Raw genomic sequence first — 24,739 nt, forward strand, 5'->3', positions numbered from 1 at the left:
TACAACTAACACCTGGGGATTAGTAGCCAGGGCTGTGGGTAAGACAAACCTAGGTTCAGCTCCCATCTCTGCAGCTGAATGGAGGATGAGGAAAATCATTTAGCCTAGCTGGGCCTGTCTCTTCATGTGCAAAATGTAGGTAATTAACACAACCTACCTCATGGGATTATATTGAGAATTAGAAATAACATATGTAATACAGTAAGCTATTACTATTACATATTGGCAACAATAATACATTTTATAAAAAAAAAAAAATCATGCTTTACTCATTTCAACCTTGGGGACTCCCAACTTAAAGGAAATGTCAGCATGTGCAACAATGTACATTACTTGAGTCTCCAGAGAGCTTTCATTTCAAAAATCTTGATGAGGTTTATGGGACAATCCTAAACTTTTGGTTTTTATACATAATATTATAGTAAGCATTTATATTGGTACCACTCCTCACACAAACACACCTTCCTGCAGCCTTCCTGTTTTTATCTAGAATTAAAAGGGAAGGGAAAACCTTAAAAGAGATTTAGGCCAAAGAATCTTGGGGTTCAGCTTACTCAGCTTCAACTTTAATTTCTGAGCTCTTAAGACCCACTTGCGTGATAAGAGTAATTCTGCCACCACTCTCCCGGAGCAGGGCGGGGGAGGTAAGCGCCTTCAATTCCATGTACCGCAGCCGCATTCCAGCGCTTCCAGAGAATAGAAAAAACGCTGGGTGGCGTTTTACACAGGCCAGGCTTTTTCCTTCCAGCCCCTTAGTCACGTGGCGCCCTCTTGAGCCCCTGGCCCACCAGCCACTTGCTGGGTTGCTGATTAAGCTCTCCCTCACGGGAGGATGCGCTGGGGGTTCACGGCTGCCGGATTCTGGAAAAGCCGGGGGCCTCCGGGGTCACAGCCACCAGACCAAAGGCTCCGGTCCCGAACCCGAGCGGGGATGAGCTCCCAGGTGACGCGAGGTGCCAGCCTTCCATTCGAGGGACACTTGGCAGGTCCCCGAAGTTTTCCCCAGAGACAGGACTCGCAACAGGTCAGAGGCAGGACCGGGAGGGGTCGGGCGGAGCCTAACTCCGCCGCGGCCGGTGAATCAACACCACCCAGCGCCGGGGCCAGCCATTTCCAGCCAATGCCAGACCTGAGGAGGAGTAGCGAGGCCGCTGGCCACCAGCCACTCAGGGCTCACCGGACCTGGAGAAAGGTGACATCATCGTAGCTGGGAGGTGTCCGAAGGCTCCACCAATGGGAGGCAGGTGAAGTGGCTAGCCTTCTACAGCTCTTGGCCAATACTAACAAAGCAAAAGGGGGCCCGGTTGTCGGTATAGAACCAATGGAAAACAGGGAAAAAGCACGAGGCGGAGTTGCGAATCCTGTCACCAATTGGAAAGAGGGGGGTGGAGCCCGGGCCTTGTCAAGCGTGACCAACCACCGAGAGGAGCGGACTTTGCAGGGCGGAGCTGTGGTGTCCTCTCCCAATCGCACAAGGCCAGGGGCGGGGTATTCTTTAGGGTGCCCAATGAGGAACGCAGCCGAAGCGGGCCTGTCAAGAGAAGGGGCTGGGGGCGGGGGGATGGTGAGTCGGGGATAAACACTCCGCGGCGGTGGCGGCTGCTGCTCTGCTCCGGGTTCTGTCACCGTGTCGGCGGTGCCCAGCTCACTGGCCCCCTCCCCCTCCCGGCGAGCGTGTTCGCCAGTGGCTCCTTCAGCCCTGCTCCGCGGGGTCCACAGCGGGGCGCGGGTGTCCGGCGGCCGCGGCGAGCCTGTGGGCAGTGGGGGTTGGTCCCGTGGCTCCGGCCCCCGGTGCAGAATGGCGGCGGCGGTTCGGATGAACATCCAGATGCTGCTGGAGGCGGCCGACTATCTGGAGCGGCGGGAGAGAGGTGCACGGGGACTGGGAGGCGTCTGGCCCGAGCCGGGGCCGGGGGTCCTGAGGGACTGGGCGGTGGGTCAGGGAGCCCAGCCTCTCCGGGGGTGGTTGGAGGCGCCGAGAGCGCGACCGCGAGCGTTCCCAACCCCTCCGGCTTTCCCCACGCGCGCTCTGAAAGGAGGCCTCTGCTGCCCCAAAAGCAATGAATGGGGGTGAGAAAGAAGCTGCTGTCCCCCAGGTCCTGGGCGCAACCTCCTCCCCACCCCCTTGCGAGTAGGGTTGCCCAGAGCCTTCTCAGCCAGTCCCCTCTGATTTACCTCACCTGCGCTGGTGCCCGCCAGCCCCCAAGTGGGCCGGCGCCCTGTCTCCCAAGCCGAGGAGCAGTGTCTCGCCTGGCCCCGGGTCGGGGTTCGCCCCGCACCTTCGCCTGAGGTTGCTCCCACTTAATCCACACCAACCTGCTGGACATTGCTAATGGGTGACCAAAGCTCGGAGAGCTTAGCCACTTGCTGTGTCTTTCTCAACAATGAGCAACTGGAATCTTCTTTTACACCTGCTTGGAACTAAGGGTATTTACACAATTAAAAAAAAAAAAAATCATTGTTCTCAGAATTCCACCTTGCTCCGTTTAGTTATTTCCACAATATTCTTTTAAAGATAAATAAATAAATGAAAAGGGGGAAACTGTGAAAGGGATGGAGTATTAAATGTTCTAGGCTCATTCATTAACTGGATCCTCCGGTTTTCTAGAAGCTGAACATGGTTATGCCTCCATGTTACCATACAATAACAAGGACAGAGATGCCTTAAAACGGAGGAATAAATCCAAGAAGAATAACAGCAGTAGCAGGTAATTTGGTAAATATTTCTCTTTCTCATCTAGATTATACTGTTGGTGATATAAATGGCAGAATGTAAGTTGCCTGTTGTGATTATAACCCTGTAAATACATTAAGTGGTGATCATGATTCAGTAATGCACACATGGTCTTAAGACATTTGAGGAAGCAGCCCTTCAGTTTAAGTTGAGAGGACTGAAAAGAAAAAGAAAAATGTTTGCATTTCTTTATGAGCTCTTTTAAATTTTAATTTTGTTTTTTTCCCCTTGCTGAACAAAAATTTGTGAAAGCTTTAAGTGAGATTAGCAATAATGTCAATATTTCACCTTCAGAAGTTGTAAGTTCAGAGCCAGTTTTCTATAGATCAAAATGCTGGACATTTTCAATTTCCTTTTCATAATAAAGATTTTATAAACATTAAGTATCACACAGTAGTTTGTCTGATAATCTAATTTGTCACATCTATTTATAATGGCAAACTGAATGATTGAGGTTAAAGCCTACCTCTCTAGTGATGGAGGAACAAATAATATTAAACTACTAATATGTTACTTTTTTGTGTTAACCTCAAAAATTGCCTTATAGTTCTTAAAAGCTATAAATTTCACTGGAAAGTATTTAATTAATGGTCAGTGAAATTGTATATTAAAGTCCTAAGCATAGTTCCTGGTACATATAAATACTCCATCATTCTTCTCACCACTTTTTCCTTCTCTTTTCCCTTAAAATATTATTTGGCTAGGAATTCTGTTTTATTAGATTCATTCAAGTTTACCTTTCTTGCTAGATTAAAATCATTGACATTTTCATCACTAATTTAGAATCCTTATCCTTCTCTCACTCTCATGAATAACTTGTTGCAAGTAACTATGTGGGTAGCCTCTGTGGCTTAATACAGACCACTTAAGGCTAGAAAGGTCCCACTTAAACCTAAAACTCACTTGTTCTTGTTGCCTAGTCTGGCCTTGGTTCACCCCTGGTCTTTAGTATTAGTAGAATCACAGGATGTGAGTAGCACCTCTGTGCCATGCTCTTGACTAAGATGCACATGAAGGATGAACCTGCTAATTACCTGGTGGATTTTCCTTGTCCTCCCATCTTAAATATAACCTGAAGGTTGTAGCCAATGATTCTGTGGATGGGCTAAAACCCTTTAGGAAGGATGTAAGTATTGACTTGGATTACACATGGTATCAAAAGAACTAAGCTGTGTTGCATTTTGTTACAGTTTAAACTTTTAAATTTTTGTTTGAAAAAACTTCCAAGCCTTTCAGTTTTTTTTTTAATCATAGTCTACTTTTGCTTTTATTGTCCTTGTTATTAATGCTTAAATACCTTAACACTTTATTTTTTCCTAAGTTTCACAGAAAGATTGTGGGGGGATTTTCAGTAGTAGTGGAATGTAGAAAAGAAGATGTTGTTGAAGATAAATGGCTTGGTCCAGAAAAGATGATTAGGAAAGAAAACTGATATTTGAGAATTTTAAACCAAGAAATGGATTCTTTTTAGTAACAAGCATTATTCCTACAAAGTGGCCACAATTTCTGATATTTAAAAAAAAAACAACAACTCATCTCTTCTATTAATGGGTTTGATTTGCTTTCCATGTTTAGAGACAAAAGACTTATCAGAGTTGTCCATGTATTTGACTAACAAGGAATTCATGTACTATATTAAGTGGCATATGGAGCTCTGAGGGACTATGATTTTACCTGGAGATGGCACCAAGCAAACATATGAAGCAAGAACAGGTAGTTTTATTTAAGTGCGATCAGTTCTTTCATGACCTGTCTGAATGTCCCTTAGCTGAGGAGTAAGTCATCTCAACAGAGAAGACAGTTTGACTCCTTGGTTTGAATCAGCTTTATATCCAAGGCCACATATAATCAGGATTTTGAACTGAGATGAGGGCGGGGGAGAATATACTGCTAGTTTACAGAACAGTAGTTTATTCCTGGTTATTCAGGTTGAAATGCTGTGTTCTTTGCTTATAGAGTCTGAGGCAGTACTTGTCCTTGAACAACAAAAAAATAAGATTTAACTATTATGTCAAACTTCTTGGGAACTGAAAATGCAGTTTATTTAAAAGCTGTTTGTAAAAAAAAAAATGAAATTTGAATATTGATTGTTTGGGAACCATCCCAAAACTACTGGAATAGGGGAAGATGAAACATTTTTTTCCTTGCCCACTGATTTTATAAATCAGTAATTATTTATAATTGAAATCTAGAGTTTATTATTGTTTTATTTTTTAAGAGACAAGACCTCACTAGGTTGCCTAGATTGGCCTCCTACTTACTCCTGGTTTTAAGCAATCCTCTGCCTCTGGAGTAGCTGGAATTACAGTCATGAGCCACCATTCCCAACTCTAGAGCTTTTCAAAATATGTTTTGTCACATTAGTAAAGTAGGTTTTAGCAGTCATGTGAAGAGGAAGTTCAGTTCTTTTATGACAGAGGCTGGCAGGTGCAGTGGCACACACCTGTAGTCCTAGCAACTCAGGAGGCTAAGACAGGAGGATCACAAGTTCAAGGACAGCCTTGGCAATTTAGAGATACCCTGCCTCACAATAATAAATAAAAAGGGCTAGGGATGTAGCTCAGTGGTAGGGTGCTCTTGGGCTCAATACCCAATACCATAAAACAAACAAACAAAAACCTGCTAAATAGCTGAACTGACAATGAAGAGTCTTTCTGAACCCAAGGACATTTCTCATTTTTCACACTGTAGTTTGACTTAGTTATCTTTTCATCTGAAATTTGACCTTTATCAGTGATTCAAGAGTTATCAAATCTTCAATAATCACATGGAAAAGTTTTGACACAGGATACCTATGTATTCTTATAATGCTTTAATTAAAAATGTAAATGCATAACCATCAATAGGCAGCAAGCAATCTCTGACTCAATCACTTTTGAAATGGTTACTTTTTATTAATAACTAACTCAGTTTTAGCAAATAAAATGCACTTCAGCAATGACCTAGCAATTAGGTAGACGTCTCCCTTTAAAAAGCACCATGTTTTGACACTCTTAAGTAATTAGGTAAAATTTGTAGTTTCCAAAACTCTGTTCAGAGTTTGGAAAGAGTTGTGCTTCTTATATTGTTGGGTTTTTTTTTTTTTAAGTTTTTCTTGGAAATTCAATGTTATATAAATATATAAATCTGTCTCTCTATATACATCTCTTTGAAGAATCCAGAAATGTTGGATATGAGTACAGTGCAGGCTGCTATTTTCTACTACCTTTTCAACCTATTCGCCTTACTTTCCACCTACTTACTGATGGCCCTTGACCAGAGCTAAACAGGGAAATTTTGACCAGCTGTTGTCATTTACTTTCATATATTAAAAAAAAAAAAAAATCTGTTAAGACTCCAATTTCTTATTCCCATTTAAAAGTAAATTGCCACATAATTTAAAGCCAAAGGTTTGCAACATAGGCTGGGTTCTTGGTAACTATGGTATCCTGCTGGTCATTGAAGGAAATAAACCTTAGAAAAAGGTACCTGACGAATGCTGATGGATAGCCAGGTCCATGTATCATTTACCTAGAAAGTAAATATTCTAAAGCTTAAAATACCATCGTTATTCTCATTTCTTTTTTCCTCATAAATAAAAATTCATCTCCCAAGGGCCTCGTAGAAGAGAAATTTTAGTGCAGGCCTAGAAGTTTCCCATTTCAAGACAACACCCTGCGCTCACCCAGACACACATAATTTCACTGCCTCCCATCTGTGGTGCCGGTGAACTTGGTGGTGAAGTCCCCAATGTAAATGAGTAACTGCGCATCCTCAAGGTAATCTTCCTCCATGGTTGCTGGGAGACTTTATCTCCTAGACTCAGTAAGGCCACCAATTATGGCCCCACAGAATCCAGGACCTGAGCTATGGCATAAACTCCTAAGCTGATTAGATTCCAGAAAATTTCAGTAAGAAATGTCAAGATTCAGCTCCTTTGTAAGGCTGGAGGTTGCCAAGTTCATAACTGGTTAGGAAGGCATTGGATGAGGACACTAAAGAGGGGCCACATTGACTGACTTCCTGTGACTTTGTGGAAACTTTTCCATAAAATCTTAAACTAGATCTTATCTTCAAAGTCAACTATTAACACACTAATAAATATAATTTTACACCCCCCCACCTTTTATCCAAGGCTTTCTCATTAATTTTGCAGTTGCTACCTCACTGATCCATGCTTTTCAGTGGTTTATTGGCAATAATTTTTATTCCCATTTTACAGAAGAATTAATCAAGGATAGGATTGTAAAAATTTTAAAATCGTCTATAGTACTGGTCAGTGGCAAAACTGAACTTTGAATTCCACCCTAACTTCTGCTTTAATTAGCCAATTTTCTCTGTGTTAAGCTGAGTTTTGGAAACCCCTCCCTAAAATCACTTGATAGCTATTCAACAGTAGCATCTTTCGGAAGGCTGTTAATTCATGGAGTCAAAAGATTGGGGGAGGATTATTTTACTGTTTAAAACTGTAAGCTATAGTCAAACAACTTAAATTAAATTTTGGTGTACCCCTAGAAAAACCTGCAAGGGTAGGGTAGGGGTGCCACCTCCTCTGTTTTACCCTAAAGAAAGCTTTGTCGTATTATATAACCCAAATTCACATTGCATTGCACTGCTGTTTTTCTCTTTGTATAAATAGACTCTTTTCTTTCCTTTCTTCAAAAGGATTACTTTTGTACCAGGAAATGTCACTGCTCCTTGAACTGTGTTATAGATATTTACATTTATCTAACTTCCCAAATGGACTAATTTCTTTGGAGCCCATGAATTTTTCTCCCTTTCTCTTCTATCTTACCAACTTTGGACAGAAAGAAGTTAAAATAATTGTGTTGATGTTGAAATTTAGTCCTTTAAGACAAGAATAATCTTATTGTTTCCTCTTTCAGATCAACTCACAATGAAATGGAGAAGAATAGGTGAGCTGGGGATTTGGGAGGTGGAATGTGGGGAGTTTTGATGCATTTTCTATTCAAGTTTTTGGTTGCTTTTATTTTTCTCTCTTCCTATTGGTGGCACCTGATTTAAGAGTTTACTCAGGGCCCTTTAAGCAGCATTGCCCATAAATCTTGAGTAGATGAAGAGCTTGACAGTTCCAAAGACCATACCCTTGACCTGTCCCCAGCCCCAGAGGACTCCTGAGGAATAAATGCCTTTATGTAGTTATCCTGCAGACTATAGCATGTTAATTCCCAGGCCATATTTCTACAAATAGCATTTTTTAAAATGTACATACTACTGAATATAATTGGAAATGCTGTCTTAAATCATGTATACACACATACACACTTGTGTATACACACATGTGTGTAAACTTGCAATTTAGTTGTGAATGAAGATTCTCAAAATTCAAGCAAATATGTGTATGTCGGAAATTTGGAGATGGTGACCAACAAGAGAAGGCCTGCTCCCCTCACTGGGCTCCATTGTGCCACAAGCCTAAGTTGATTCTCTTTCACCTTGATTGCCTCTTACTGCTTGTTTAATTCTTTGTTTTCCAAATGAAGTTGCCCATCCTTCAGTGACATAGCCTAGTGGTTCCCAACTCTGCTTGCATGTTACCATCATTTGCAATGTTTTTATTTTAACATTTTTAAAAATCTTTTCATGTTAAATACATCATATACATACACTTGTGTATTTTATGGGGGTAGAAAATAAATGTTTATTTCTTCTGATTCTATAACATAACTTTTTATTATAGAAAATTTCAAATATACAAATGTAGAGTGAATAATGTAATCAAGTCTTGTGTCTCCACCACCAGCTTCAGTAATTATTAACATTTTTGCCAGTCTTCTATAATCAAAACTATCCCTCTTCATGGAATATTGTAAAGCAGATTTTCTATCTCTAGTAAAGATTCTTTAAAAAAAAAAAATGATTACTTGCTTTTTACTATGCTGAAAAACAATTAATGGCAATTTTTTGTGGAGCTTTAAAAAAAAAAAATGCCCAGACCTCATCCTTAGCAATTCTGACTTAATTGGTTTGGGTTGAGACTCAGTACTAGTATTTTTCAAAAGCTCCCCAGGTGATTCTCATGTGCAGCCAGGGCTGAGAACCATCGAGCAAGTCTCATTCTAGTCTCTGAGCTCCCATCAACTTGAAATGTGGGCTACCCATCCAAATTGAATGGCTTTCTTGGTGCCCTGCATGAACAAGAAGATAATGTGTAACGATGGCTCTATAAATACATGTGACTGTTTCATGCAAACCCTCTTTGAAAAAGGAGTCTGACTCTGAAAGTCAGGATCTGAATGATATTGATGTTTTATCAGTAAAAGGGCAGACTAGACCCTTACCAGGGAAGATCTTGGAAAAGGACGAACATTTAGCCTTTCCTCACTGCAATATCTTCTGTGTGTGTGTGCACACGCACGCGTACAATGTTGGTTGAGTGCCTCACTGTACATGTAATTTTTCCCCATCCCTTCTTCCCTTTTAGCTGTTCTGCGATTGTGACAGACCATGTTTCCTTTGTGCTTAGAACTTATACATTGTGAACTAGAAACTCAAAGATATTATCTTTGGAAAGGTGGGCAGCTGTGGCTTTCCTTTCTCATCTTTAGATTTGCTCCTTTCTTCTGCCTTTGCAGCAAACTGGGTAAACTGGGAGGGACTATTTCTGCTGAGAAGGCTTCTAGTTCTCCTTCTCTCCTCTAACCTTTTAATTAGGCATTTATTTGTACAATTACTAAAATTTCATCCTTTCAGGTAAAGACTCTTAGACTAGCTAGACCTCTTTGTGCCTTTTACCTCTTCAAGAATTCCACACAATGTTAAGGCATCATTTATTTTAGAAACTCAGGGGTGTTTATTTTCTGTCTACTTGTGGCCCAAGAACTTGGGCTGTGTACTGGGTATTAGGTGAGTTCATACCAGGGCATCTAATCAGTGAGGTCCTCATTCCAGAGAAATGTGTGGTTTGTCTAAAGAGAAACATGCAGGGACTGTTTCAAGGAATATGCTAAGTGATTGAAGTATGCACAGGATTCTGTGGAGGCAAAAATTCTAGAAAACTGGATTTGAAGTCATTATTGGGCTAGCTGCTTATAATTCAGATTGCTTCCATATGACCAGTCGATTTTTACTTGTGAAAGGATTAATCTTCCCCCTCACCCCCCACTTTCCTTTCTTTTTGGAATTCGGTCCTATAAGGTCTTAATAATTATTTCACTGGTCTAGAGCATGTGAACAGAAGAGAAGAAAGTAAGGACTCAATTTACTTAATTTAACCAAGCATTGGTTGCTGCAGTTCAGGGAAGGAGTTTAAATTGTGAGGCTTTTCTCCTTTGTTTGTGCAGATACTTAAGAGTTTTTTAGTTTTAAGATCAAAGAGCTACTCTTATAATCTCCCTGGCTTTGGTAGCTGATGCCTATAAAGAATACTACTCTGCTAAATGCTAATACATGTTAGCCTTTTTTTACTTAAAACAAAACAAAAGATTGTCAGGGCTCTCAAAAAATAAAAAGCAACTTATGATAAGAAGTTCTAAAATTAGGAAATTGTATAATTGACTATACTTCTTCTTAGAAGCCTTTTCTCTGGGTGAGCTGATGTGGCTCAGTGGTAGAGCACCTTCCTAGAATATGTGAGGGCCTGGGTTCAATCCCCAGTATTGTAAAAAAGTAGCTAGGTGAAACCTTTCTGTGGTACCTTAGAGGTTCTTAATAATTAGTGTTACTCTAGGTTATCAAGATCCACTATGAGGATATTAGATTCAACATTGTGACTTTTAAGTAACTTGGTATTGGTGGGAGGGTAAAAGAAGACATCTAGAATGGTGGCGATGGTATCTTCTACTCAGTAGAATAAGCATTGGTTAAGTACCTACAGCCATGTAGTTGGCATTGGGAGTACTGAGCCCAGGAACGACCAAGGCCCTGCCATGGGGAGCTGTTTCCATATCACTCCAGCGAGGTCCTGTTTGTTGGCCCTGTTATTGTCCCATGGCCTGCAGCATTGTAACTAATTGGGGGTGGGGGTGAAACCTCCTAAGGAAACACCCTTGTGTTGGTATACATGGTGTTTCCTTTCCTTTTCTTTTTTGTTATTTAAACTCATCTTGTAAAAATATTTGAGAAATATAGAAAATAATACTAAAAACTAAAATTTTGTCAGAAATAAACTAAGAGAACTTCAAAATATTTCTTTCCAATTATTTTGGAAAATAACTCTAAAAATATAGATTAGTGTAAAAAAATAAGAAAATTCAGAAAAGCACAAAGAACATAAAAATCATCTGTAATAGGCCTCTCAGGGATAACAACTGGTAACATTTGTTCCACATCCATCTAGATTTTTGTATATTTTTAAAATCAACATAGGATCATATATTAAATAATTGTAGTTTGTTTCTTTTCAAGTTACTTTATGGACATTTTCCATTGTCATTAAATCTCCATCTCCAGCATTACTTTTAGTAAATGCTCAGTATTATGTCATATGGTTGTGTTGTAACTCCTATAACCATTCCCCTAATGTAGGTTCTTCCCAGTGTTTTGTCAATGTAACTAATGCTTCCTCAAACTGACTTGTAGATACACCTCTGTTCAACATCATCTTTATTTCCATAGGACAAGTTTTTATGATTTTAGATGTTGATTATTAGGTTGCCCACCAGGCAAGTTACAGACAGTATTTTTCTTATGTCTTTACAGTTGATATTATAATTTAAGACTTTTATCAGTTTGATAAGTCAAAAACAACAGCAACAAAAAAAATACACAAAGGCAATTGTTTTAATTTGCATTTCTTGTATTACTAGAATTTTCATGTGTGTGTGAGTATGTGTTGCTGTTAAATAACCTTTGTCTAATTTTATATACTATAGAGTTTATCCCCTCCCTCCCTCCCTTCCTCCCCCCACCCCTTTTTTCCTTTTGTAGTACTGGGGATTAAACCCAAGACCTGACGCATTCTGGGCCATTGTTCTATGACTGAGCTACATCCCCTGCCCGACTCTTTTTATTTTAAAAAGATTCAATAATGTAAAGGATATATATATATATAGAAAATATTACCCCTTTTTTAATTCACATAATCATAATTCACAGTTTGTCATTTCCCTCAGGAAATCTGTCTCCTCTCACTGATTGAAGTTGATAGCTCTGGTGTATGTATACTTAAAACTGCTGTGTGTGCCCAAGTCTATCCCTAGACTTGTTCTTGTAGTCACTGATTCATTGATCCATTCTTTTTCCTTGCCTTTATAAAAGTATTTTTAATCATTGAGGTTCCATTATTTATTTCAGACTCTAGTAAAGCAAATCTCTTCTTGCCTTCATTTTCCTTCCTTTTTTAATTTTTCCATACTCTTAGCTATTTTTACCAGTTTATTTTTTCCCACAAATTTTTAACCAAACTGTCAGTTCCCATCCCCCAAATTCTTTGATGATTTTAAAAAATCAAAATCACACAGTTCCAATATAAATTAATCTTTAAAAAGTTTATGTTTACATATTAGGTCTTTCTGCTCAGGCTTTGGTGTGAGTCTTAATTTATTCAGACCTCTTTACCATGTCCAAGTAAAGTTTTGTATTGTTTCCTTGTAGATCATCCACATTTCTTGCAAAAGCTAATTCTGAGTTTATATGTTTTTATATTGCTGTTCCCATTGAAGTTAACTAATCAATTCTTATTTGAATATAGGAAATCTTTTAACCTTTAGTTGTTCTGTCCTGTTTATTAGTGATAATTCTCCTGTTTCTTTCTCTTAGCTTTGAATTACTCTGCTCTAAATGCCTTTCAGTAAACCCTACAGCAAATGGGGACTATGATTACATGTAAGTTGCAGCCAACAGGTCAGGAGGCAGTGCTAGAATGGACTCTTTCAAAAGAAGGCTCTGGCATCTCCTTTAATAGTAGACACCCATTTTTCTGGAATGGTACATATGCAGGCCTTGCTGGAATTAGGCAGCTGGTCTAGACAGGTTACCTCTGCCAGAGTCTTCTGACCTTATGACAAAAGATTTTTGTGTGTGTTCTGTTGGGAAGACTCAGCAGCCTGATCTAAGCTGTTATTTCCATTTGGTCAAACAGGATTTCAGTGACATCTGGTCTGGCATGAGAAACCATTTCAGTCAGGTCTCTTCTGGCAGAATGTTCTAATTTATCACAGTTCCCTATAGTCCTTTCTTTGGCATTCTGACTTTTCAAATGACCATGTTCCTCATATAGGAAGGCCGAGGGCCTGACTTGTGCATGGGGCCTGGGTTGTGGTATGTATTGCACCACTCTTACTGCTTCTAAACTCCCTTGACCACATTCAGGTTTCATCTAGGATGTCATAACAAATCCACATTTGTCGCCACATGGGGTGAGGGCATGCCTGTTCATTATAGAGGGTCAGCATAGGGATCAGTGTGCAAATCCCAGTCCATGCTAACAAAGTGGAGGAGATTTGTACCATTAGGGTCTCTTTTCTGCAGTATACCTTTTGGGTAGATGGCATTTGCCCTTGGAAGCACTTGGAGAAAAGACCAATGCTGGTTATTTTACTAATTTCCAATCCCCTAACTGGAGCACTGGGGGCTACTCCCTGATTTGTTGTCAAGGAAATTAATAGTCAAAGAGTGGGATAGAACTAGCCGTACTAATTATAATATTATAAGTAAAAATTAGGTTCTGGAAAGGAAATTTAGCAAGGTATACATTAATAAAGAAGCAGTCTTAGTAGGGCACAGTGGCGCATGCCTGTAATCCCAGCAGTTTGGGGGAGCTGAGAGGCAGGAGGATCATGAGTTCAAAGCCAGCCTCAGCAAAAACAACTCAGTGAGACCCTGTCTCTAAATAAAATACAAAATAGGGCTGGGGATGTGGCTCAGTGGTTGAGTGGCCCTGAGTTCAATCCCAGGTACCCGTCCCCAGCCCCCAAAAAGAAGCAATCTTATTTCTTCAAAATGTAGCCACCATGAGTTATTATATACATTACTCACTGAATATATTATTACCTTTGTATTTTCTACAAAAATGTGTCAGCACAGTTGTGAGGAATCTTCAGAACCTTCCAGGTTCCAATTAAGTTTGTAATAATGATGCATTTGACAATCATTATCCCTCAAGGGAGAAATAATGTCTCAAGGGATCATTTTAGAAAAAGAAGAAAAGTACTTCCCCACCTCCCAAAGCATGATTTGTTGTCTTCTTCTGGATTTTTTGTTTTAAGACTTTGTTCTCAACCCAAAATCTATTATGACTCTTATTCACTTTTAGGGACTAATTTTTGATTCCTTAATAAGACTTGTTTCTTCTTACCCTATACTAAATACCCTCTTTTTCTTACTATGCAGCTTATGCATAACTACATCTGAAATTATTTTTATTTGACCTATAATTATCCTATAGAATTTATGACACTAGTAATTGGCTAAGTCTGTGCCAACATCAAGGTTAGAGATAAAATGATGAAACCTCAGAGTTAAATAAGCTCTTCTTTCTTTTTGGACAATAATCTTTGGCCCCAATTTTAATGAAAAACTAGTACTCAGGAAGGTCAGATATATCAGGTTCCTTAGGTAAGGCTATCATGAATTACCAAAGATATCACATTCTACTCTTATGTCAGTGTCTACAGATGCATTATTATTTCTAGGCTCCAGTGGGTTAACAAGAAATAGAAGACAAAGTCACTTCCATTATTTGATAATGAACAAAATAGATGAGTTAGATACATAAGAGGTCCACAGTATATGAATGAATGAATGAACATGATCTATTTGGGGGGAGGGGAAGAAGGGTATGATAGACTACAAAAGCTTGAAAATCTTTTAGGGAAATGTAAATTAAACAAGATGCTTATAGATAAGGGAGGAGAAAAAACATTTGGTAGAGGGCAAAGCGGAGGTCGTTCTGGAGCTTCAGGTGAGAGCTGATATTTGTCATGGTAGCTAAGATAAATCATTTTGCTGTAACTCATTTACTTTGATCACTCTGACTAAATTTTTGCACCTCAAAGGCAGGGACTTAGTCTTATTCAGCATATATCCCAGTACTTGGGAAAGTAGTAGCACATAGTAATCCTTTGAGAAATATGTGAAACAAATATATACTTCAAGATGTCCACCCATGAACTTAATGACTTATCTACCCTCTTTACTGACTGTCATTCTGCCTTGACCTTATAATTTTTTTTTCTCATATACTTTGCTGTGAAAGTCTGAGAGAGTAATTTCAGTTACACCTTCAATAAATAAAAGTAATTACCAATAACAGTGCTTCCCCAAACATGTACACATGTGCGTAGATGCTCATTGACACCTCATTTGATACCACTTTCAATCTTGACTACATCCAAGTCAGGAAGAATCCTAGGTATAGAATACTAAATTCTGGAGCTATTCTCTTCCTACAGTATTACTCTTTTTTGTTAAAACTGTTCCCCAGGTTATACATCTACCAGCCTGAGAGAGAGAGAGAGGAATAGATTCAAGCTTAAATCTGGAGGCAAAAATATAAGAAGAGCTCATTCGGAGTTGTCTAAGGGCACACTCTGGATAGCCCAGGTGCCTTCTGTCAGACCAGAGCTGCCTTCAGTTATAACTTCCTTCACTTGGATTTTTGGTTTTCCATCCTTCATGACTGACAAGTGGCATGCGACTATATTTTATATTTAAATCTTTTATCTGTTGGAATTTATTTTGATGTTGACCTCCCCCACTCCCTTGCCATTTTCCAAACAAGCATTTCCCCTACCAAGGAACTGGAGTGTTATCTTCCTTATATGCTAAATTCATATCTACTCTTAGATTTGTTTCTGGTGACTTTTATTCTGTTCACTTGATTTGCCTGTCCTTGCATTAGTCCTATGCTGTTTTTAATTATTGAAGCTTTATAATATAATTTAATATCTGGTACAGCACATTCCTCCTCATTAGTCTTCTTTTTCAAAAAATTTGGCAGTCTCACACATTTATTCTTCTAAATGAAGTTTAAACTAATTTTCCAGCATTAAAAAGAATACTGTTGAGATTTTGTTTTCTTAGAATTGTGTTAAATTTGTAGACAAACTTGGGAAACAGTGACATTTTTACTTTGAGGGTTCATATCCAGGAATGTGCTATTTTTCCACTTACTCAGATTTGCTTGTGTCCTTCAGCTATGTTTTATAGTTTTCTTCCCATAGATCCTTCCCAAACTGTTACAACTGTTTGCTCCTAAATATGCTATAGTTTCTTCTTACTGTGAGAGCTTTTAGTTGTCTGTATGTGCCTGGCTTTGCAGGCTAGTGCACACTGGCCCCTTTACCTTTCTGTGGCCATTGCAGTGGAGATGCGGGAGGGAGGCCCAGGACCTTCAGGAAGCTTCTCCTGGAGTGAGGCAGATGCTTCCCTCCTGTCCTTGGAATCCTTTCCACCTGCTTCTACATGGTGTGTAGCTACAAGCAATCTTTCCCTTTGTATTTATTAGCTTTATAAAGTATTTGCTGATTTTGAAATGTAAAAAAGTAATACTTATAGCATAAACAATATCTGCATTTCCATAGAAAAAGGATTTAATTTTTTCATTAAATATTTTAATGACAAAAGAGGACTGTTTTCTTTAAGGAAGAGTTCAGCAAACTGAGTTTTATCAGATAGCCTCTTTCCACCTCGTGACACACTTGGAGTTCCCTGTAGTTGTAAGAGGAGTGTTAGAGCGCGATAATTGACTGTTTGCGCACAGTAATTACCCTTTTTGAGAGGAAACTAGGATTGAAAGAATAACTGCAGCCATGCACAAAGCACTTCATGTCAGACCCTGGCTCAGGTCCTATGTTCCTGTAGACCAGAGCTATATCAGCCTGTATATAATAATCAAAGTAATCTTTCTAAGGAATTAGCAGGTGAAGTTTGTTAAAGTTCATAACCTAGGTACAAAGCAGTATGGATCAGCATTAAAACATGCTTTCAGGGCAGGAGGAAGCCAATGTTTGGCACAACACCCCTCTGCTGGGGCCGGGAGCTGGGAGGCAACTCTTGGCAGCAGGAGGACTATCCCACAAAGATGTTATGGGAGGAGATCCAAGTGGAGGGGTCAAATTGAGGTATCGGGTGGCTTGCTGTTGAGTATATGTGGCAAAAGCCCTGCTAGTTCCCCAAGGGTAGTTAGTCCTAGGTCAAAATGGGACAGGGACTGAGAGGAAAGAGCCGAGATAGGATCTGGGAGTTCGGTGGGGTACCTTGGATTAGCCACAGGATTCCAGATTCCAGGATGATGGGGGGAGTGTGTGTGTGTGTGTGTGTGTGTGTGTGTCAGTTGAAGTAAGAATCCTCACTGGAAGCTGTTACCAAGGAGTCCATTTGTTTCTTTATCTGGTGCAGGGGTTGGATTTCACTACAGTATGATGGAAATGAGCCTGTTTAATATCCCTCCTCTGTGGTTGGCCCAGGTTCTGGCATGGGGAGGTGTCTGCAGGTGGTGACATGTGGGCAGGACAGCCATCAGGTTGGAGCAGTAAGGTGCTGGGAAAGGCAAGGAAGATCCTGCCAAAGACAGAAGTTGGCTTTGGATCTCTACAAAATAACTCTGGTTCTTTTCTTTCTTTCTTTCTTTTTTTTTTTTTTTTTTTTTTTTTAAGAACTGGGCCAGAAAACCCTGAATGAACAGGTATTACCCTCAGCTTGATTAGTCGAAAGTCTTATTACTAGTTCACACTGGAAGTGTCCCTTGGAAACCCACATTTGGGTAGTGAAAATAGTGCTTTTTGGGCTATACTAGAAATGACAATGCATTGAAAGATGACTTTATTACATTTTTATCAGTGGACAAACTTCCTAAAAAATTTACATACTCATATCTGTATTTAAACTCACATCATAAAGACTAAAATGATACTGTTGTGAATCATGTAGTCATTGCAAATATCAAGTAGGCTCAAAAATGTCTAAATATAATTTTAATTTTTCAACTTTTTCTCCTGATTTGAAAATCAGTCTTCAAACCTTACAGTAAGAAATAAGCTGGTGAGAATACATATGTAACTACAGAAGTGACTAGTTATACTTCCTCATTGTGTTTCTGAAATCATGATCTATTTTCATGGCTCTTTTTGAGGAATTTTGTCCATGGTGAACAATTTATCCACAACTTCCACTTTTCTTTATTTTTTTCCCATGCAATAGTGGGAGGAGCAACCTGCTCATGTGAGTCTTTGCTTGTGGCTCTTCCACAAGGACAGGTTTTCAGAGCCAGTAGAAGTCTTATAAAATACTATAAAGCATTTGTGCCCTTACGTCTTCCCAGCTCAAAAATGAATGCTGTTCTCCTCGAGCTTGTCAAAGTTTAGAGGCTCCTGGAGCAGCCAGGAAAATTTCCTCATGATCCAGACGAGGCAGGGGCTCAGGAGAACATCTAACCAGAACTTCCTAGATTTGCCTTTGGGGAATATCCCACATCTGGTAGAGGTTGTGAATTGCCTTTCTAGGTCAGTATCATGCCTGTTTATTGAGGGTTTGGGGTTGTTTTTTTTTTTTTTTTTAACCTGTATTCTCAGCTTTTGCTAATATAGTAACATTTTTCCTTACATTCTTATTTAACATTCTTAGATAAATGCATATTTATCTGAAGGCGTAAGACTGAGTACAACTGCAGGTGCAAAGATGTAGTGGAGATGGACTCTGTCCTCTAGAAGCTTAAAGTCTAGTTGGACAGATGACACAATCCACTCAGCAAACATTTATTTAGGCTATGTGTGCTGGGGGCACTGTGCCTACACAGGATTGATTAAGCTGCAGACCCAACTTACTAAGGAGTTTGCAGCAAATGGTTAGGAAGCAAATACCAAACGACGTGGGCAGATCAGTGAACTTCCCAAGGAGTAGTGGTAACCAGTAGGCCCCCAGGAAGTACAGCATCTGCATGTGTTGGGATGGCTTGGGAAAGCTCTAAGGAGGTGAGGGGCTTAAGCAGGTACTCCAAATCTTGGCTGTTTCTCTCGTGGAATCTTGGCTGTTTCATTCATGGAATCTGCTTGATTCTAGAATATAGCCCAAATCAAAATTTCAATGAAGGGTAAATTTCCAAAATTGTGAGGACTCTTGTTTTCCTGGTCATTCTGTGATAATAGACTCTCTTTAGTGGGTAATGTTGCTTCCTTCTCATCCAACCTCTGTCTCTCTCCCACTCCGTCCCATTGCACCATTGTGTATGCTCCAGAACAAGAAGCAATTCTGCTCAGCTGTCCAACAGGCTTGCTAGTACAGCAAAGGCAATGACATCCTTTTTTCATATTTAAAAACAAAATTAACTTTTTGAATTGCAATACGGTTACATGGTTGAAAGAACAAAAAGTATAAATAATTATTCAGGCCAGGCATGGTGGCGCATGCCTGTAATCCCAGCAGTTCAGGAGGCTGAGTCAGGAGGATTGTGAGTTCAAAGCCAGCCCCAGCTAAAGCAAGGCACTAAGCAACTCAGTGAGATCCTGTCTCTAAATAAAATACAAAATAGGACTGGGGACTTGGCTAAGTGGTCGAGTGCCTCTGAGTTCAAAAAAAAAGTTTCAGTAAAAATTTCCCTTTCTCCCTTCCTTATCTAACTATTCCTTGTCTTCTCTCTACCCAACCAGTCATTAGTCTCTTACAAATAATTCCAGTTTATGAACTTAAAAGGAAACATGAATATAGATTCTTGTTTACCGTCTATTTTACACAAATAGCATGTCATGCTCATGCTTTGATGTCTTGCTCTTCCTCACTTCATAACAGTTCTGGGAAGAGACCTTTCCCACATTACGTGGAGCACATTCTCTCTCCAAGGTCCTCCACCATGTGATGTGCCATAGTGTATTTAATCAGTGCCCCATGGTGGTCATTTGTGTTGTTGCCATCTTTGCTATTACAAATAAAGCCTACCACCACAAGAATGGGATCCTAATTAGTTTAAGTTATATTCCATACAAGTATAATATGTCAAAATTGACTCTACTGTCATATATGTCTAAAAAGAACAAATGAAAAAATAAAGCCTCGGTGAATATTGGTACACATGTCATTCATTGATGCACGTAAATGCAGCATTAATACAGTTCTGGTACTCTAGTGGTTTTGAACAGGGGTCTTTTACAAAGGGAAGTATGGGTTTAAAAGGATTCTCCATTTGGCGTATCATTATTTTCTGATTTGGGTGTTCTAAATACAAATAGATTGTTCTTTAATACAAATAGATTTAACTTTTAAACCCCGGATTTTTCTTCTTAGTGCTTTTCCCCAGAGTTATCTGGCTGCAAACCAAGTTTATTTGGCAAGAGGTAGCATTTGCCATCACTGGGCCTGGGCAACTTCATACACTTTAAGAACGTACTCTTCCTGGGGCATCTTCCAGCCCACTGTGAAATTCTCACATGCTACTGCAATCTTGTTTTTGTAGGCGGGCTCATCTTCGCTTGTGCTTAGAGAAGTTAAAGGTATTGGTGCCACTGGGACCCGAATCAAATCGACACACTACGTTGAGTTTATTAACAAAAGCCAAATTGCACATAAAGGTAAGTGTGTCTTGGGATGCCTGTTTGTCTTTTTCTATCTAGTAAGGGCTTATCTGTTGTTATCGGGGACAAACAAAGGCATCTCTCCAGGACAGTCCTGTCCTCTGAACTCCTCCACCCTGAATACAGACATCTCCAGTGCAACACGTCCAAACCGAGTATTCCTCACGTCCAGAGTTCAGTGGTCCATCCAGCTTTCCTTGCAACTGTATAAACTAGAAACTCAGGGTCCATGGGTGGCTTCTGTCCCTTGACCATATACCTAAACCATCCCCAAGACCTAACTATTTCACAGCCTCGTCTACCTTTATCTTCACCCTAACACACTTAAACAAAACCTTCAGGATCAGGATGTGGGATCTCCCTACATCTCTCTCACCTGCACTCCAGTCAGCTATCCATGCTTCCTGAGGACAATCCTGCCAAAGCACAAGTCAACACATTCCTCTTTTTAAATTCTTGGGTCACTCAGGACAAACTGTGTCACCACCTCCCCAACACATACCAGGCTCCACCTTACCTTGCCCTCCCTGCCTATGCAGCAGCATCTCATGCCACAGATGGCCCTCTCTCCAGCCCTCTTCCAGTCTCTTGCACTTGTCATGTTCTCTTACCACGGGGCCATTGCACATGCTGCTCCCTCTGTGGTGCACATCCTCCCTCTTCTCCACTCATCTTCCAGATCTCAGCCCACATCCGCCTACTCAGAGAAGACTTCGCTGACTTTCCTGACTCCATCACCTTCCTGTGACAGGTGGTGCTGTCATTAGGCATCTCAGTCTCTCTCAACCCTTGTCATAGTAGACATTTGGCAGTGATTTGTATGACTAGTGGGTGTCCCCATTATTAAACTGCAGAGTCCACAAGAGAGGAACTAGGCCTTTGTGTCCACCTTGTGTCCCCAGCAACTCAGTGTCTAACCCAGAGGCCCCCTTCAGGACCAGCTTGAGATATGTTCAAACTTCTGAAAGCCATAGCCAAAATCAATGCTTGGCATGTTTTTATAGTCATATCTTGATTGGACAGATATCACTTTAATTTTGGTTAGTAGCCTGCATGCATGACAATTCTGGGAGGAAAAGAGCCTCTATTTAAAGCCAAACAGCTACAATTAAACACTTCTCTTAATTATCTGAAGAATATGAGAAGCTAGGGGGCAGATTTGTAAAAAATAAGTTATCTATGGAAATGTGTCTTATAAGCTCTTCTGTTGGACAATTTGGAATCAAGACTCCAAAGGGAACTGTTATTTCCTGCTAACAAACAGAAGTTAATTGAGATTGGGCATGACACAAAAAAAGTGCTTATGTAATTGGGACATATTCTTGAATAAACATAATTTTAAATAGAAGTGTGTTTCTTTAGCTCCCATCATATGCAATTTTCTAGTTCAGAAAGATGAGGTATTCAAAGGATCGCTGCAGCCCGGGGAGGCCAGGTTGAGGGGTATGGGATGCCAGCATGTTGGAGCTCAGCCTCCCCATGACAGACCAGTGCCCACATTGTGCCAGCACTGTCGGAGCTGAAGGAGTTAGATGAAGCCACAGTCCCTGACCAGCGCCCTCCTGTCTCAAAGAGGCGCTTGACAAGTGACATGCCAAATGGCTCCTAGGGACAGCTGGCACTTATCACTGTTGGAAGGAAAGACGCAGGGTTACTGCTGATTCAGAAATTCCCTGTGGGCTCTACCAACTACCCCTTGACTTGTAGAAACTTGAAGATTGTGACAGAAAAGCCATTCACCAAATAGATCAACTTCAGCGCGAGCAGCGACACCTGAAGAGGCAGCTGGAGAAGCTGGGCATTGAGAGGATGCGGATGGACAGCACCGGCTCCACAGTGTCCTCGGAGCGCTCAGACTCTGACAGGGGTAAGTGTCCTCCCTCCTCCACCTGCCAGCTGGGAACAGCGCTGCTCAGGGGAGGCTTGACAGGGAAGATGGAATTGCTTGTGACTTAGGGAAGTAGATAGAGTAGGGCGACTGCCAGGAGTCAGCCCCCCTCTCCTATCAAGTTGGTTGGGGGTGGTCTGGTTTTCAGCCTGAATTCTCTGCAGATTGACTTCACTAACACGTGCATCTCTCACACGTGCCCTGCAGAAGAAATCGATGTCGACGTGGAAAGCACAGACTATCTCACAGGGGACCTGGACTGGAGCAGCAGCAGTGTGAGTGATTCTGACGAGCGGGGCAGCATGCAGAGCCTCGGCAGTGACGAGGGCTACTCCAGCTCCGGCATCAAGAGAACAAAGCTCCAGGACAGTCATAAGACGTGTCTCGGGCTCTAAGAGAGTGGTCACTGGGCTGCCTCCCTGGTGGTTCTCCCTGTCGGATCGATTAGGTAGTGTATTGGACCTGCCCACGCCGCCCTTGCACGTAAACTTCAGTGTACCACCTTTACCAAAATCAGCTTTGTAAAAGTTTTCAAGGAAGTGCGTAGGATTGTGGGTTTCTGATTGCATCCACTAGCTTCTCTCTCTCCATAAAAATTCGTCTCTGAGAGACTGTACATTCCAATCAATTCGAAGCACCCAAGAATTCTTAAGCAATTTTCACATCTCAGCAACTTCCCCTCTTCTTTACTGTCCTCCAGTAGTTGACCAGACCTTTCTTAAAGTTTTCTGGCTTACTGTGTTACTTGCCTAGGAGAAATGTCCGAGTGTGTCTTGTGCTTAGGAAACCGAAGGAAACAGACTTTTAAAGTTGAGATCCTGATCTCAGAACTCCAAAGTAATCTTTGAAAGCAGGATTTAAGAGCACTTAACCGTGGACCTCACCCCGTGAGGAAGTCAGGAATACCTCCAGAAAACACCCTCCACACACACCTTGCTGATCCCCGACCGCCGCCGCGTGTGGATGGGACCAGTATTTCTCACTTTAGAACGGACACCTTGGCAGCATGTCTTTGGGTCGCACAGCTTAGGAAAGTTCCATCGTTGTTTGTTCCCACAAACACAACGGTACGATCTCTGTGTGCGCTGTCCTTGGACCTCGCTGTGTACTGCTGTCTCAAGGCACATTTCCCCTCCAAGTTTGTTCTGCTACTTGTCTCTGGAACATTTTTTTTTCCTACCTCAGAGATAAATGAGATCTCCATTTCCCACTTCACAAAAGTGATTATGCCTCTTTTCCCCCCACCCCAAATAAGTGACATTTGGTCCAAGTCTAATCTATTTTCCTATTTAACTTTCAGCAATAACTGAGCTTTGGCCCTAGCTGAGCTAGTGGCCATCATCAGTGAGAGGAAAGTCCGCATTTCTACTCTCTGAGTCGCAGGTGGACGGAGGGGCTGTACAGTGTTACTAGAACTCCTCTCCTAATGGATTCTTTTTGGACACACCCAGAAACTTCTTTATGGAGGCTTTTGGGTTGATAGTTTAAAAGGCTGATTTTTCTCTTTGGTTATGATTTCTCCCTTAAGTGGTCTCCCACTTTGTAGCATTTTTATTTAAGCTAAAACAGAGCACATGTATATGTACATAAGACACATTAAATCTATAAATACTATTTATTCATTTTATATAAACTAATGTAATGGAAAATAAATTCTTATGACTGTGCTTTTATAGATGTTCTAGAAACTTTGTATGTAGGTATCTACAAATTTGGTTCATTCCCCTGAATATTTTTGCATTCATATCTTTGAGGTCTTAATGTTTTCAGCCTCTAGTGAATCTTTTTCATTGAAGTTGAACCATTTGTAAAATCTGTGACGCTGCAGCAGAGTGTGTGTCACAAAGTGATGGGACATTCCTAAAATCCACAGATGCACCGCGACCTAAGGGCTCAGTGGCTGACTCAGCAACAGGCAGCCACCCGATGCTGCCCTGCTGGGCTGCGGTCACTAGCGCATCACAGCCTCACAGCTCATCCAGCGCCTCCACTTTCACACAAGTCAAGTTCAAATGCACTCCATGCAGGAGCTCGTTCTCTACATGAAGAGCAGCCTAAACGAAGCAAGATCACTTTTGTGGGTTTTTTTTTTTTTAATGATTTGTTAATGTATTTTTTAAAAAATGTCTTTAATTGGAAGTAGTGGACTCCTAAATGATTCCAAAGTCATCCGTAATAATTCTGTTTTGGTTTTGTTCTGCTTTTTCTTCATTTCGGCTTTGGGTGGGGGGAGGGGCAGATGATACAAAGGATTTTTTTTTTTATTGGTTGGAATCTTTTCCAATTACCAGCTGAAGATTTGCACTGAAATACAACTTGTATGCCTTTTGCATTTTTAAAGCCTGCTTCCTGAATTTAAGCAGAGTGGTAGTGTTCAAAGAGCCAGCTCAGCCTGTAACATGTTTGAAAAGATATATCTGCACTTTGAGGTCCCTTTCGAATGCCATTCGCTAGACCTCTCAAGCATTTTGTATGATTGCTACATCCAAGCGCCTCACAAGTCCACAATGCTGATGGATGCCACGTGGCATTGAAAACTCAAGACTTTGGAAAAGCTTGTGGGCTTGCATTGGGGGAGGGAAGGGAACAGAATTTGTGTACTTGTTTGTTTAATTTAGAAATAAGGCATCTGAGAGATGCCATTATTTTCTGTGTTTTAATTGTTGTGCCTTT

General features: G+C 40.8%; 1 protein-coding gene across 1 annotated transcript; it reads left to right on the forward strand.

Annotated features, from left to right (window-relative positions):
• The first annotated feature begins 1,630 nt into the window (after nt 1-1,630).
• On the forward strand, nt 1,631-24,248 carry Mxd1 (MAX dimerization protein 1). Its single transcript, XM_076833029.2, has 6 exons — nt 1,631-1,871; nt 2,609-2,708; nt 7,600-7,629; nt 20,061-20,175; nt 21,886-22,045; nt 22,274-24,248. The coding sequence occupies exons 1-6, from the start codon at nt 1,799-1,801 to the stop codon at nt 22,459-22,461; spliced, it is 666 nt and encodes a 221-aa protein (XP_076689144.1). The 5' UTR covers nt 1,631-1,798; the 3' UTR covers nt 22,462-24,248.
• Nucleotides 24,249-24,739: the final 491 nt, after the last annotated feature.

Source organism: Callospermophilus lateralis, chromosome 14, assembly GCF_048772815.1.
Source record: "Callospermophilus lateralis isolate mCalLat2 chromosome 14, mCalLat2.hap1, whole genome shotgun sequence".
NCBI classification, from domain to species: domain Eukaryota; kingdom Metazoa; phylum Chordata; class Mammalia; order Rodentia; family Sciuridae; genus Callospermophilus; species Callospermophilus lateralis.